The sequence below is a fragment of the Mixophyes fleayi genome, chromosome 1 (genome assembly GCF_038048845.1).
Source record: "Mixophyes fleayi isolate aMixFle1 chromosome 1, aMixFle1.hap1, whole genome shotgun sequence".
NCBI classification, from domain to species: Eukaryota; Metazoa; Chordata; class Amphibia; order Anura; family Limnodynastidae; genus Mixophyes; species Mixophyes fleayi.
Genome location: NC_134402.1, coordinates 220,773,059 through 220,787,943, shown reverse-complemented (window position 1 = coordinate 220,787,943; position 14,885 = coordinate 220,773,059). Strand labels below are relative to the sequence as shown.

At 44.6% G+C, this 14,885-nt stretch overlaps 1 protein-coding gene across 2 annotated transcripts in view; it reads right to left on the bottom strand.

Annotated features, from left to right (window-relative positions):
- GAK (cyclin G associated kinase) overlaps positions 1 to 14,885 on the bottom strand; it is a 74,464-nt gene that overhangs the window by 16,630 nt on the left and 42,949 nt on the right. For both annotated transcript variants that reach the window (XM_075205352.1, XM_075205354.1), the window contains exons 15-17: positions 6,995 to 7,128; positions 6,007 to 6,201; positions 373 to 490 (exon numbers count right to left, since the gene is read on the bottom strand). In XM_075205352.1, coding sequence (XP_075061453.1) covers positions 373 to 490; positions 6,007 to 6,201; positions 6,995 to 7,128 — 447 coding nt within the window. The remainder of the gene's footprint in view (positions 1 to 372; positions 491 to 6,006; positions 6,202 to 6,994; positions 7,129 to 14,885) is intronic.

Here is a 14,885-nt window from a genome sequence, read left to right as displayed (position 1 = left end):
AGATCACTAGTCAAAACTAGTCTCTTTGAGTTACCACAAAATCTAGCCAGAATTATTAAAGCTTATTTGACCACGGGCTTCAATTTACTTAATCTTTCTTGCTATATTATTTATCAAACTATCCACCTGAACACACTTCTATTTAGAAAGGTGCAGACTTTAAACCTATATTTATATCAATATTTGCCTGCATATTTAGTTGTTACCTTTGTGGTGGATTATCACCTTTGAGGATTTCTAGTAAACAACAAAGTGGATAAATGATCTTTACAAATAACAGCAGCAAAGCTGTGTGTGTGTGTGTGTGTAACATCTATATGTATATCTCCATATCTCTCTCTCATATATATCTATTTCTAAAAAAATAATTACCTTGGCTTGTAACCTGCCACCCAGTGTAGATCGAGCATGATAAATGACAATTAAGACATCACCCTGTACCGTAACGTCTAAAGGAATTTCAGTTTTGCCATCTTCAACTTTGAAGTCTCTAAAAAGTATCAAACAGAGAAAATGTTAGAACAAAGAAACTTACATCCCCAAATCATAATAGTATTAATCAGCTTCACAAAGATTCAATAGAAAAGCTATAAATTATGAGCTTTGTTAATAGTTTTTAACAAAGGTGATTAAATTATATAGCAATGTATATGATCTTTTCGATACAGTGTTACTGAGAAGCACAGCGCCTTTCTGCTTTATTGTCAGACTTCTTTAATTTGATTAAATGTGTTGTTTTAACTTATGACTGAGAATGATAGAACTGTGCGGCCCTTTTCAAGATTAGAGGGCCGCCAATGCGGCTCCCTGAAGGGTATCAGGTTGCCCATCACCAATGTATAGTGTTAGCCGTCAGGATAAAATCACTAAAATTGAATAAATAGTAATTTGTGAAAAACATCAATTCAGATTCTCTTGGGCAATATGATAACATTAAAGGAGAAGAAGGTATGGTTTGTGAGCGCACCTAAATGGTAACATCTGCAAGTGATTCCTTACTTGCTTAACATCTTCAGGACCACATGACCAGAATAATTTACATATTTTTTTTCTTTTTTTTTTTTTAAAAGTAAGGTTGTACTAAAATAAAATTATGGGACAAATAGTACTGAGACAATCTTTTTTTCCACCCATTTTTTATATGGATACTACAGCAAAAATAAAGAAAGTGCCTTGAACTGCCCTTTATTAATACTGATTTTTTTTGTTCCTACACCTTGTAAAGTTTGTAGGTATAACTAATATATGTACTTTACTACAGTTTAAATTGACTTAGTGGCAAATATATAAATGGTGATTTTTTTCTATTTACATTACCTACCACTTTACTTATCCAATGATATTCTTATGTACCAAGGGTTAACAAAATAGTACACTGCATTCTGATCTCTTAACCAAGAAAAAATAAATAAATAAATAAATAAAAAAATCACCAAACAAACAGCGAGAAACGCATACATAATTCTGGTCCATCCCAGAAAGGCAGCAAATGTTTCAAACTGCCATGCCAAAACAACTTTAACCAGAATTTACACAAAAGCATCCTTAAATGACAATGTTTTGATAGCATTCAAAACAGAAAAATCTATGAAGTGTGGGTGCATTTAGTGTACTAGGGGCAACATGAGATGAGCAACTCACAACCATCTACAGATAAAAAGATGTAAAACCCCTATAAGGAATAGCCACTGCTCATAATATATACAGAATAGTGAGTGAGTTATGCTGATGAGAAATAAAGGAATTTTTGTGTTTACCGGCACAGACAATGGGTTATGTTTCACCCCAAGATGGCAGGGCTTTGGAAAAAAACAACAACTTATTCATGCTACTCTTTGTAATTCCATCCCCCCATTCCTCCTCAGTTTACAATTGGTCAATCAAGGAACAAATACAGGAAAGTGGCTTCCACCTCCTTACCCTCACAGGGAGGGGAGGAATCATCATCATCATCATTTATATAGCGCCATCAAATTCCGTAGCGCTTTACAATTGGGAACAAACATTAATAAAACAATACTAGGTAATACATACAGACAGAGAGGTAAGAGAACCCTGCTCGCAAGCTTACAATCTATGGGACAACGGGAGTTTGAAACACAAGGGCATGTGCTACATCATAGTGCACACTGGACCAGCTAGAATGCAAAGGTAAAAGTATTGAGTGGGCTGTGTGTGTAGCAATGTTGGTCAGTGGGTTGTTGTCTTGTGTTAGCTGTGTAGAGGGTGGTAATAGGGTAACCTAGGGAGATTAAGATGGTGGTTGATGAATATCATAAGCTTGTCTGAAGAGGTGGGTTTTCAGAGAATGCTTGAAGACTAGAGGAAAGTCTTACTGTGTGAGGGATTCCACAAAGTGGGTGCAGCCCGAAAAAAGTCCTGTAACTGAGAATGGGAGGATGTGATGAGAGTGGAAAAAAGATGCAGATCTTGTGCAGAACGGAGGTGTCGAGTTGGGAGATATTTTGAGACAAGTGAGGAAATGTATGTTGGTGCAATTTTGTTGACGGCCTTGTATGTCAGTAGAAGAATTTTATATTGGATTTGTTGAAATACAGGCAACCAATGTAGAGACTGAAAGAGTGGCTCAGCAGAGTAAGAACGGTTTGCAAGGAAAATCAGTCTAGCCGCTGCATGCAAAATAGATTGTAGGGGTTCAAGTCTGATTTTTGGAAGACCAGTGAGGGAATAGTCGATGCGGGAGATGATGAGTGCATGAATTAAAGGTTTTTGCGGTGTCTTGTGTGAGATATGTTCTTATATGTGATTAAATCATTAGAGGTACAAGATTTACGCCAGTGACGTTCTGCTTTATGAGAAAGTTTTTGTAGAGTTCGTGTTACTTTAGTGTGCCACGGTTGGCAACGAAGTCTACGCGGAGTATGTAGTGTAGCTGGAGCCACTTGATCAAGGGGCAACTGCTAGGGTTTGGTGAAAATGGGGTACTGCCCGATCAGGAGAAGGTAGAAATTGGGGAGAAAAGGTGTTGGAGAGAAGTGGAAAACTGTTGATAGATCAATAGAGTTGATATTCCTGTGGTTGTGAGGAGGCTTGGAAGCGTTCGACACTACGGAGGGTAAGGAACTGGGGGTGAGCGAGTAGCTAATAAGGTGATGATCCGAGAGGGGGAAAGGAGTGTTAAGGAAATCAGAAACTGAGCATAGTATAGAGAAAACAAGATCAAGACAGTGGCCATCCTGATGAGTAGCGGATTCAATCCACTGGGAGAGGTCAAGTGTGGAGGTTAGAGAGAGTAGTTTGGAAGCAGCATTGGAACGTGGATTAGAAATAGGGATGTTGAAATCACCCATGATGATGGTGGGGATGTCAGAGGATAAGAAGTGAGGGAGCCATGCAGAGAAGTGTTCAAGAAATTGTTGGTGTGGTCCAGGGGGACGATAGATGACAGCAACACGCATAGAGAACGGGTTAAAAGTCCTAACAGCATGTACTTCAAAAGATGTGAATGTGGGTGATGGGACATTTGGTAGTACTGTGAACGTGCACTGTGGGGTGAGAAGTAGTCCAACCCCCCCTCCTTATCTGCCTCCTGGTCTGGGGGTGTAAGTGAAATGGAGACCACCATGTGAAAGTGCTGCAGGTGAGGCAGTGTCTGATTGCATGAGCCATGTTTCTGTTATTGCTAGAAGGTTTGACGATTGACCACCGGAGCCCCTGAGTGTTGGACATATAAATTCACATCTCATTTAACGAGTGAAGTGCTGCTTCCTTGGGGGTTGTGTAGGCATAATTATGACGCCACAAACTTTTAATTCATGTGAAAACCAGAGATGTTCTTAGGTGGAAACAGAGAAACCGTAGAAAAGATTGTAGTTTCGTAGAAAAACAGTTATGGAGACCTCTGAGCGAGAGCTGCCAACTTAGAAATCTACCTACAGACGAGAAACACACAGGAATGAACGGGCTTGAAGGGAGCATCCTGCAGGACCTTCAGAGACAGGTTTATACCACACAGAGATAAACAATAACAGAAAGGTAGCTGACCATGGCCTGCTCCTTATAGAAACATTTGGAAATATTCTAACATTGGACAATAAATGAAAACAGCGGGCAGTTACTTCCACCTTCAAAAAAAATAAAAATCAGAATCAAGCCTTTTTCAAGGCGATACTAAGAGATCTAATGCAACCAAGAAAGATAAACACCTCAGGTGGAAAACATTTCTCTGCACAAGGTCCCCAAAAATTCCTTCCATACTGATGGACCACTTGCCTGGGTCAGGCACTGAGGAACACCGCCATCCAGCTGTCCAGCCATAAAATGTAGGCCATGCTAAAGCCAGACATAACTCTCCAATCGTTGCAAGATGCAATAATTCATCATGGTGTGGGGATAGGTGAATACCATTTGGATGGCTCAGATAAGCCAAAAGCTGTGACACTGTCTATCTGGACCATAACTACCTTAACACTGAGAAACCATATTGCTTAAGCCCCAAGGAATGGCCATATTTTCCAGTATTTTGACTAACCAGACTCCTGAAGAGACTCTGTGCCTAGGTAAAGTGATGTACAAATATTACAATTAAGAACCCTTGGCAACCCTGCAGAAGTATGACCATAGAGGCTGTGATCTTTGTGATGACATTAGTTAAGGTCCCTAGAAAGCAAACCAAAGAAAGTGTGAATATGAATTCTTGATATCCATAGACAACATAAACTCCCCTTCTCCTCATGGACTGAATCACCAACAAAGCTAGTCCATTTTAAATGGCTCCCATGGAAAGAATGTGTTGAGTGCCTTCAGATAAAACACAGGCAGGAATCTTAGGTACCGTAGAAGAGAATGGAGCAAAAACCCTGACTTGCCAGACAGTGCAGATAACTGCTGAATCATGCAGCCCATGAATAAAGCATCTCTCTGGAAATCTGACTCACAAAGAAAACGTTGGAAGCTGCACATTTGGGTCCTAACAGCTAGTCAACAGGACTTCCTGGTGTCACAAGATTTAGATTTCTCCTGTTTAGATGTCCAAAAGGCTTCTTTTTGGGCTGTGCTGCTCCCCAAACAGGAAGCTTGAGGCCTCAAGAATAGGTCTCATGACTTTTTGATGTGTCAGTGTGAAACAAGTCTTGAAGTTGGAAGCACTAAGGAGGCAGGCTCTACCAGGCACAGGATCCTGCATCACTAACTGCCATAATCTTAGAGCTCTTGCTATTTGCAATGCTGTGTCATATGTGAGGAACCTGATTAGTCTTACACATTCCAAGCAGCAATGTCCAAGGGACGTGAAACCATGAAAACTGATGGTTCCAAAGGGTACTCCTCCACAATGCCGTCATTGCTCTTGGTGGCCATCATATTGAAATGCCAACATGACGTTCAACTGTCCCATAAAGTGTAACGCATAATATAAAGACAAAAAGCGAAGTGCCCAACTCCTATGTGGCGTGCCCTAACACTATATTTGTCCCCCTATTGCTGAAGGTGGATTTTCTCTTGATCTCCCTCCATCGAAATCCTAATGCTTAGCAAAATGGTAAAGTTGTTGGTGATACTGTTATACATTGATCATTGTAAAAGGTAGTGGCTGCAAATTTATATACAGGTCTACAAAACTGGTCATGGCTGACGATGACTGATATCTGCCCAGATTTTAATTGTTCCTGACCCAAAATACAGTTGGCCGGTGACCACTATTGCTGTGTGTGTTGTCAGCAACAAAACTCATTAATGGAAGCATGATGTATCTGGCGTTTATCCTGACCTCAGAAGAGCCAGTCCAGTTTACTCTTAATTGGTCAAACTGAATGACAAATCATTATGTCAATGGCCATCCAGTCAGCAGTAAAAATCTCTAGTGGTACTGTAATAAGAAACTGATGTGCGGTTTCCACCACACAGATCAGGCAAAGATGTAATAAAGACACCTCCCAGGCAAATCTACCTGGAAATTAAGAGAGATTTGCAGAACGTGAATTGGACCTAATAAACAATCAAGCCACAAAAGTACATGTTTTACTATTGTAAACAGTGCATGCTTACCTCATTTTATCATATTCTTGAGACGTAGTCGCCACTCTCTCATCCCCAACATACACTTCACAAAAAGGTCGGCAACCATTGCGCAGTTTGCTGAAGAGCGGCACTGGAGTCATATTTATTGCCTTGATGAGAATCGGCTTACTATGAGGAATGATTGGCTCTTCTGCCATCATGTCACACATGTACTCTATGTATCTGAAATAATTCATAGATATACATTTACATACAAATAACTGCTGCTGCTCTGTAATTTTGTCATATACACAGACATGATCAGCAAGCATCTCGTCTTACAGTGTGGACTTTCAGCACCAATGCTAAACCATTTAGTTCAGAGGAAAATTACAGGGGCAGTATGGGGAAAGGATGATGTCATTTTAAATCGTATTTAACATTAGCAAAAGAGCCCCATTTAATTTCCCAGTAGCAGTGCACTTTACGCGGGGCTTTGTCATGGGATTATATCAAGCTATGCAGCACTCACATACAAGTGCACATTATGCAGGGCTAGGGCTGTAAAATGAAACATTTACCCAATTTGAAAATGGCAGAAAAACCAGATTGAGTCACCTGGCTGAACGATTATAAGAAATACACATGATGAATGGCACGACTGCAATTATTGAAGATGCGTGTTGTGTAGCAAACATTTCAGGCACATCAAGAGTACAATGCAACCATGCCACGTTTGTGTGTTTTTAAATAGCTACCTGGAAACACTAAATGTATGTGGTAAGCAAATTAATGGTGCAGAATACACATACACTGTGTACTGCTGTGAAAATGTGAAACAGTATAACGTCAAATGTGAATTGCCTGTGAACGGATACACTACTATCTTCGTGTATATCAAGAAGCCATATTCTGACCTGCACTTTATGCGCCTATACAAATATTGCATGGTCTATAAAGTATGGGATTTTGTTATCAATTAAAGCATATTGTAATATTTTTGCAAGGTTATATTAGTTAAAAACGTAAAATATACCTTTTATGAGAAGGCCAGATGCCAGGTGGACATCTCTTCATGCTAAACATATACACGGCAGCTTCGGCAGTGGTAAAGAGACGGCAGAAGCAAAGGAAGGAACACACCACAACAGCTGACGCAGCTCTTCCATCCTTAAATACAAGTGTGTTGTAAATGGTGTATTACAAGAAATGGGTACTGCATTAACATTCAGTCCTTGAAAGGTAAGTTACAAAAGGATGCATGTATATGCAGAGAAAATAGGATTTTTATCCATTTCTACTACGCCATTGGGGGACACCGGGGACATTGGGGTATGTTGTAAGTGAGATAGGCGTGTGGCACTTTAAGAAAATTGTTAGCTAGCCGCAAGTCCCCCCCTCTATTCTGCGCTTCCTGCTTAAGCCTCAGTTTATGTTTAACCAAGTCTCGAAGGAAAGGAAACAATAGAGAGAAAGAGTAAACAGAAATCGTAGCATCAAGGATGGGCACCCGGTGTCCCCCAATGGACTAGGAGAAACGGATTTTACGTAAGGATAAAAATCCTATTTACTCCAACATCCATTTGGGGGCCACCGGGGACATCCCAAAGCTGCAGTTACGAGTGGGGATACTCAAAAAACAAACAGTGCGAATCACCGCTCTGCTAAATCTGGCATTCCCAGATGCAAACACATGAAACAAGAAAACCGAGTAACCTGTGTAAAGGAGGACCATTGGCCACCCGACACAGCTGCTCAGTGGAGGCACTATTTCATGCCGCCGTGGGAGCACACACACAGACCTCTTGGAGTGAACAGGAAGAATTTTAGGAAAAGGCTAACTAACCCTCTATACAGAATTTTACCACCACCCTAGGGAATAAGGAAAGCTTAGGTCAAAGAACTGCCTTATCATCATAAACAATAAAAGGAGCATACTTGCAAGATATGGTTGTAACCTTAGAACACTTCAAACGGACAAGATAACTTAGAGAACTTGACTCCCAAGTCAGAAACATGAAAACCCCCATGTCAAAGGGTTAAAATGGGGAATGCAGTAAAGCAGTCAAAACTAATTTTAAAACTAAAATCGCTCCAACACCTGACCCTCAGGGAAACTAATGTCTAAACCAGCAACTACTCTGTCCTGCACAAACAAACGCAAACTGAAAGAAAAAAATAGGATATCCACACCAAGCAGTACATGCTTTCAAGACAAGATGAACATTTTAGCTGAACCTGGCTTGCTGGCCCAAAATATGGTTTGCATCACAGGCTTAGACAAACCCTCAGTCGGTAGAACATAGCTTTACCAGCCACGCTCTTAAGCACAGACGTCCTAAACCGAGAAGACAGGTCTAGTCTTAGCAGCAGCCGCCACAACCGACTTCCCTGCCATGAAGAGAAAGCCTGTTTATGAAGCGTCCAACATCAACCGGGGACGACCTGATTACAGGAACACTGTCTCCCATAACGTGTTACAAGACTCTCGGAAGCATGGCTAATGATGGGAATAGGTAACAAATGAGAACCACCAAAGAACAGACATTGAGTCCACTGAGACAGCCAGAAAATCTCTCATTTTGGAACAGGCAAACTGAATTTTGTGGTTCCACCAAGTCTGCTTGCTGAGAAATCCAGTTTCCCATTATCCGAATGTGAGCTTCAGCCCACAGAGAGAGACTGTGAGAGAGACTGTGCGCCCTTGTCCTAGCTAAAAAAAACTCTTGGCGTCATCCTGGTGAATGTAGGTACGGCACCTGTGTGACATTTGTCAGACGGTATCTTTACCTTCGTTCCCTACAGTAAAAGTTGCACGCCGATTAGGAAGCGGAACACCACTCCCAGTATCAATACAGTGAATGTAAAGTTGGATTCTTTCAGAGATTAAAGCCCCTGAAATACAGAAGGCACCCCAATTCCGAACGCTGGCCTCCGGTTGCCACAACAGTCCAATCTCGAATCGAGATGGTACTAGAAACACTGGAACACCCTCTCTCTTCACCTTTTTCAGTACTCATGGAAGCATGGCTATGGGGGGAAAAAGGTACACTAAGCGGTACCTCCGAGGGACGGACATAGCGTCTACCGTGACTGCCCCGGGATCTCTTGCACGGGAACAGTAGCGGGGAACCTTGTGATTTAACCGAGATGCTATCATGTCGACATCTGGTTGACCCCATTTCACCACTAACTGTTGAAACACCTCCGGATGGAGAGACCATTTCCCTGGATGCAGAGTCTGCCTGCTTAGGAAGTCTGCTTCCCAATTTTCTTTCCGGGAGTGAAGATGGCAACGAGTGCTGAAACGTGAGCTTCGGCCCACAAAAATATCCTGTGAGTCTCCCTCCTGGCCAAGGGACTCCTGATGCCGCCCTGATGGTTGAGATATGCCAATGCTGTGACATTGTCTTTCCCTGCAGCAAGTGATGCACACTTCTTAGAGCGTGAAACACTGCGCACAGTTCCAAGACATTTATTGGAAGTTTGGACTCTTTGTGAGTCCAAAGCCCCTGAAACTGAGCCTGAAGACATACAGCCTCCCAACCCTGAAGGCTGGCGTCTGTTGTTATCAGAATCCAATTCCAAATTGAGAACAAGCATCCCCTGGTGAGATTCTGCCTGTGTAGCCACCAGATCAGCGACTGACGTGTCTGCGGAGACAGGCAAAAAACCTGACTCGCCAGATTGCGATGAGATTTGTTCCATTACGACAGAAGTTCCAAATGAAACTGTCGTGCATGGAACTGAGCAAACTGGATCGCTTCGAAAGACGATACCATCTTGCCCAGAAGTCTCATTGCAAAATGAATGGAAGGTCTCCTTGCCACCAACAGGGATTTCACCATCCTCTGCAAAGCTAGAATCTTGTCCTGAGGAAAGAACACCCGTCTCAGACGGGTATCGAATAGGAGACCCAGAAACACCATCCGTTGGGATGGGATCAACTTGGATTTTTTGAAGTTGATAATCCAACCGTGCGACTCCAGGGTCTGGATTACTACCTGAATATGCAACAGAAGCTTCTGTGAAGAATCTGCCTTTAAAATCAGATCGTCCAGGTAAGGGATGATTGTAATCCCTTTGGCCCTTAGCAGAGCAGCCATAACCGCCATGATCTTGGTAAACATACGTGGAGCTGTGGCAAGACTGAACGGGAGAGCCTGAAATTGGAAGTGCTCTGACCGAACTGCAAACCTCAACAGGGACTGATGACCCTTCCAAATAGGCACATGGAGATATGCATCTTTGATGTCTAGAGCCACCATAAATTCTCCCTGTTCCATGCCGAGAATGACCGAGAGTAAAGATTCCATCTTGAAGCTGGGCACTCTGACCTGTGTATTCAAATCCTTTAGATTAAGAATCGGTCTGAAGGAGCCATCTGGTTTTGTCACAAGAAAAAGATTGGAATAAAACCACAAACCTCTTTGAGAATGAGGAACCGGAATAAATCACTCCGGAAGACAGAAGGGATTGAATCGCTTCTGTTAAAGCCAATCGCTTTCTCGGACATGATGGAAGCCCTGTGGTGAAGAACCATTTGGGAGGAAGACCAAGCAGATCGATCTTGTAACTCTGGTTCACCACTCCCCGAATCCAGACATTGGTAGTGGATTGACACCACCTATCCCTGAACCGCAGAAGGCGGGCTCCCACCACTGATGGCAGTGGAGGAGCAAAAACCCCTTCATGCAGACTGTTTGTCTGCCGGCTTTGCAGCTGGATGTTGCGCAGACCAGGCCTGACGTCCCCGCTGAAAACCACCTCTAGGAGTGTATGGCTGACCTATAGAGGATTTTCCTGAGGAACATAATCCTCAAGATCTTCCTGCGGAACGCAAGGCCCGCAATCTGGACATCTTCTGCTTGGGAACACTGACCGGGAGGAAAGTGCTCTTACCTCCTGTTGCCTGACTAATAAAAGAATCAAGCTGAGGCCCAAACAGAACACCTCCAGAAAAAGGAATGGACTCCAGAGCCGTTTTGGACTCTACATCAGCCTCCCATTACTTTAGCCAAAGAGTCCGACGCGCTGCAACTGCCAAGGCAGAAATGCGCGCTCCAATCATCCCCGCTTCCATAGCAGCTTCTCCTAAATAATCTGTCACTCTCTGAATCTGCTCCACTAAAGCAAGCAATTCAGAGGACAGCCTACCTGCCAACAAACCTTCAGACAATTGTTCCGACCAGCGATCAACAGCTTTGTTAACCCACGCTGATGCCAAAGCAGGCCTCAAAGAAGCACCCGCTGCCACAAAAATGGACTTAAGAACGGTCTCGACTTTCCGGTCTATACCATCCTTAAGAGTGGCCTGGTTGGGAAAAGGAATAGTAGTTACCTTTGCCAACCTTGTCACAGCTGCATCCACCTGAGGAAGCGTCTCCCACTTAGCGAGAACTTCCGGGGGAAATGGATAACACGACTGCAGTCGCTTAGTCACCTGAAACTTCCTGTCTGGGGAAGTCCAAGATTTCAACAGCAAATCTTCCAAATCGGAAGAGGCCAGAAAAACAACTTCCCTCTTCTTGCGTCTTTCAAAAAGAGAGGACCCAGAAGCCTTAGTGACTTGTTCCTCGGAAATATCAAGTACCTGACGCACAGCCTGAATCAACTCCTCAACACTCTGACGATCAGGTTGAACCTCCTCCACCAGAGAAGCAGCATCTATGTCAGAGCCCAGCGGTAACTCACCCTCTTCCTGGGAACCACAATCAGAATCATGTCCCAGAAGAGGTGCCGCCACCCTCTTCCGTTTACTTGAAGAAGACAGTGCAGCCAATTGCATCATCCTCTCCAAGGAGGAAGAGACCGCCACCAAATCCTGTACCGAGGATACAAGACCCTGTACCCAGGGCTGGTTCTACAGACTGCACTGGAGCAGAAACAGGCAAAACCTGAACTAAGAAAGCTGAAAGCTGAATCAGAAGATTGAGCAGCCTGAGACTGTACCCTCTGAGCAAGCAGTTCCACCGTATTTAATATAGACCGAGCCCAGGGAGGCTCCTCCGTGTTTGAACAGACAGCAACTGTTTCACCAGGAGTAGTCTCCATGGGCCGACAGGAAACGCACAGAGCCTGTGCGCTTGACTGGCCAGACGGTAACTTAACATGACATACAGCACAGGTGAAACTTATCATAGTAGCACCAGCCCTGCCACACGTAGATTTTTCCCCTCTCAGACATGTTCACAGAAGGGACAAACAGTACAGTGAAATACACACAGTACAGATAACAAGCAGCACACAAACTACAAGAGAAAGTGAGCCTGCAATACAGCCAAAAGCTCCCTAATGTATTAAAAAAATACAAACGCTATATGAACCACCCCCAACCCTTCACCTTACAGTATACAGGATAGAAAGGGGGAGAAGCAGGAGCTTTTTAAAATGGCTGCCTGTTCTGGTGTCTGCACACGAGGAGTGAGAGACTACCAAGGGGGAAGTGCACAAGAGGAAAACACTCCCCCCAGGGCCCAGATCTGGACTGGCTATCGTCCAAGAATGACAATCACCTCAACCAATCCAGAGCCTAGCAGGGCTCACTGAGACAGTGACCCTTGCCTAACCCTGTCCCCTGAGCTAAAAATAGAACCTTCTCTTTACCCAATTAAAAAGACTGCTTTTAGTAAAAACAGCCAGCTCAGGGAACACACTGCGATTTCTACCCTCCCTCTCTCAGCACTATGCTGAGAGTTTCACTTATCTGCTGCCAACCCTCCAGACGCAGTGTGTGCAGAAAGCATGCTCTCTGTACATGGAGGACAGACACAGCCACCAGCGACTGAGCCTGGCTCCATGGAGGGTCAAATATTTGGCAGAGGGAGCAGGCAGACAAGGAGGACCTACACGGCACCTCCGCTCCCCCCCCCTCCCCCGCAGACAGCGCACAGGCGTCCGCGCTCCACAGACCTCCCCCATCGCTGCCTCACACTCTCTCCGTCGGCCGCAGCCGCGGGAGAGCAAACGAAATCACCAGCAGCGGGGAGTCCTGACTGACAGCAGACTACGCGGCTCAGCGAGCCTCCGGCTGTCAGACCCCGGAGACCACAGTCTCCGATACATATAAAATAAATAAAAGCTGAAAAAAAGCAAAAACGGCTGCTAAGCAGCCCCGTGCACAGCCCGCTCACCGGGACTTAAACTCGACTGCCCTCTAGCAGGAGGTGGGGTATAGAGGGGGTGGAGCCAGAGCTTTTGTTTTAACTAAAAGTTAAAGTGCCAGCGTTAGCCTGTCCTACTCTACACCCCAAGGACCCGGTGTCCCCCAAGGGATGTTAGAGAAAGGACTGGTACCGACGGGACATCTGGGACTTACGATGCAGTTCTGCCCATGACCCACTGAAAAAAATTATGCAACTGGTAGGTAGAAGGAAACGACTAGAATTCTTTGCCCGCTTGGTAAAGAGAGAGAGCTCTGTAGGCTCAGGAACTACACCTGACGTACAGCCAATATTAAATCATCCACCCTCTGACAGACATGAGGAACTTCCTCCACTATAGAAGAGTTCTAAACCTGAGAGTCAACAACTACCTTACCCTCCACCTGGAAAGAACAGTCAGAATCTGACCTAGTTCACTGCAGAGGCGCTGCCACCCACCTGCGCTTACGTGGCAAAGGATGTGTAGCTGAATACAACTCCCTCTATAAAGGAGGAAACGGGAAAACAAAACCTTGTACTTAAGTCACAAGACCATGTATCCAGGCTGGTTCCGCAGAAACCACAACCCAAGGTCCATCTGGACCAGAAGCATAAACCACCCCACGCGTCAAAAAGGCGCGAGATTTGAAGAATGGCTAGCCACTAATATAGACTGTACCAATTGGGCAAGCCGAGGCACAGTCTTGGTAACGAAGCCCGGGTGGTTGGCCCGAATCGGGTAGAACCCCCCCAGCGTATCAGAGCTTGTGGACCCAAGACTGGCAAGCTGCGCACAAAGCGTATGCGCCTGACCGTCCGGACGGAAATTTAGGGTTACAATGGCACAGGTGAACCTCATGACAGAAACCACCCCAGCCTTAACCCTTAAAGTTCACCCCGTATCTGAAAAGATATACACATAAGGGGCTAATCACACTGAGCAAACACAGTGACAAAAACAAGCAGCACACAATCAAAGCACAGAAAGTGAGCCTACTATACAGCCAAAGAGCCCAACAGTGTAAGGGTAACACCACACCCACCAGCCCGGTACCTTACAAGACAAGGGACCGATAAGGGAGAAACTGAAGCTCTAAAATGGCTGTCTATTCTGGAGACTGCATACGTTATGAGTGAGACTCCACTAGGGAGGAAGTGCAGGGAGAGGGAAGCAGGACTACCCCCCAAAGGGCCCAGCACTGAATTGTCCTGCTGACAGCCCCCTCCACCATTCCAGTGCATAGCAGAGACTCCCATAGCTGGGTATCCTCTTCCTGACCCAGCCCTCTAAGTATGTTAATAGCTGCCTCCAGTAAGAAACAGCAACCTAAGGGGCCCACTGTGTCTGCTACTTTAGCCTTCCCAGCACTGTGCTGTGAAAGGATTTCACTTACCTGCTGCCATCCTCTGTGTGCACAATAAAGCAGCGGCTGCTCTTGTACAGCCGCTGCTAGGGATAACGGGCAGAGCCTGTGGCCGGCTCCCTAGAGGAATTCCACGTGGTAAGCAGAGGGACAGCAACGGAGGCACCACCAAATCCCCTCTGATTCCCTGCTCCAAGCAGCGCACAGCCGTTTGTACCGTGCGCTGCATAAACAATGCAGACAGCAGCAGTAGATTGTTTTTTTAAAAAAAACTAAACATTTAAATGGTTTAAGCAAGTTTTATATATATTAGCTGACATAGGGGACCGAGCCCAGGTGTATTTGAAGTAAATGACCCGAGATTCTATCCTCCTCACTCATATATGAAAAGAACATACAGTGGTCTCAAGAATATATCCCA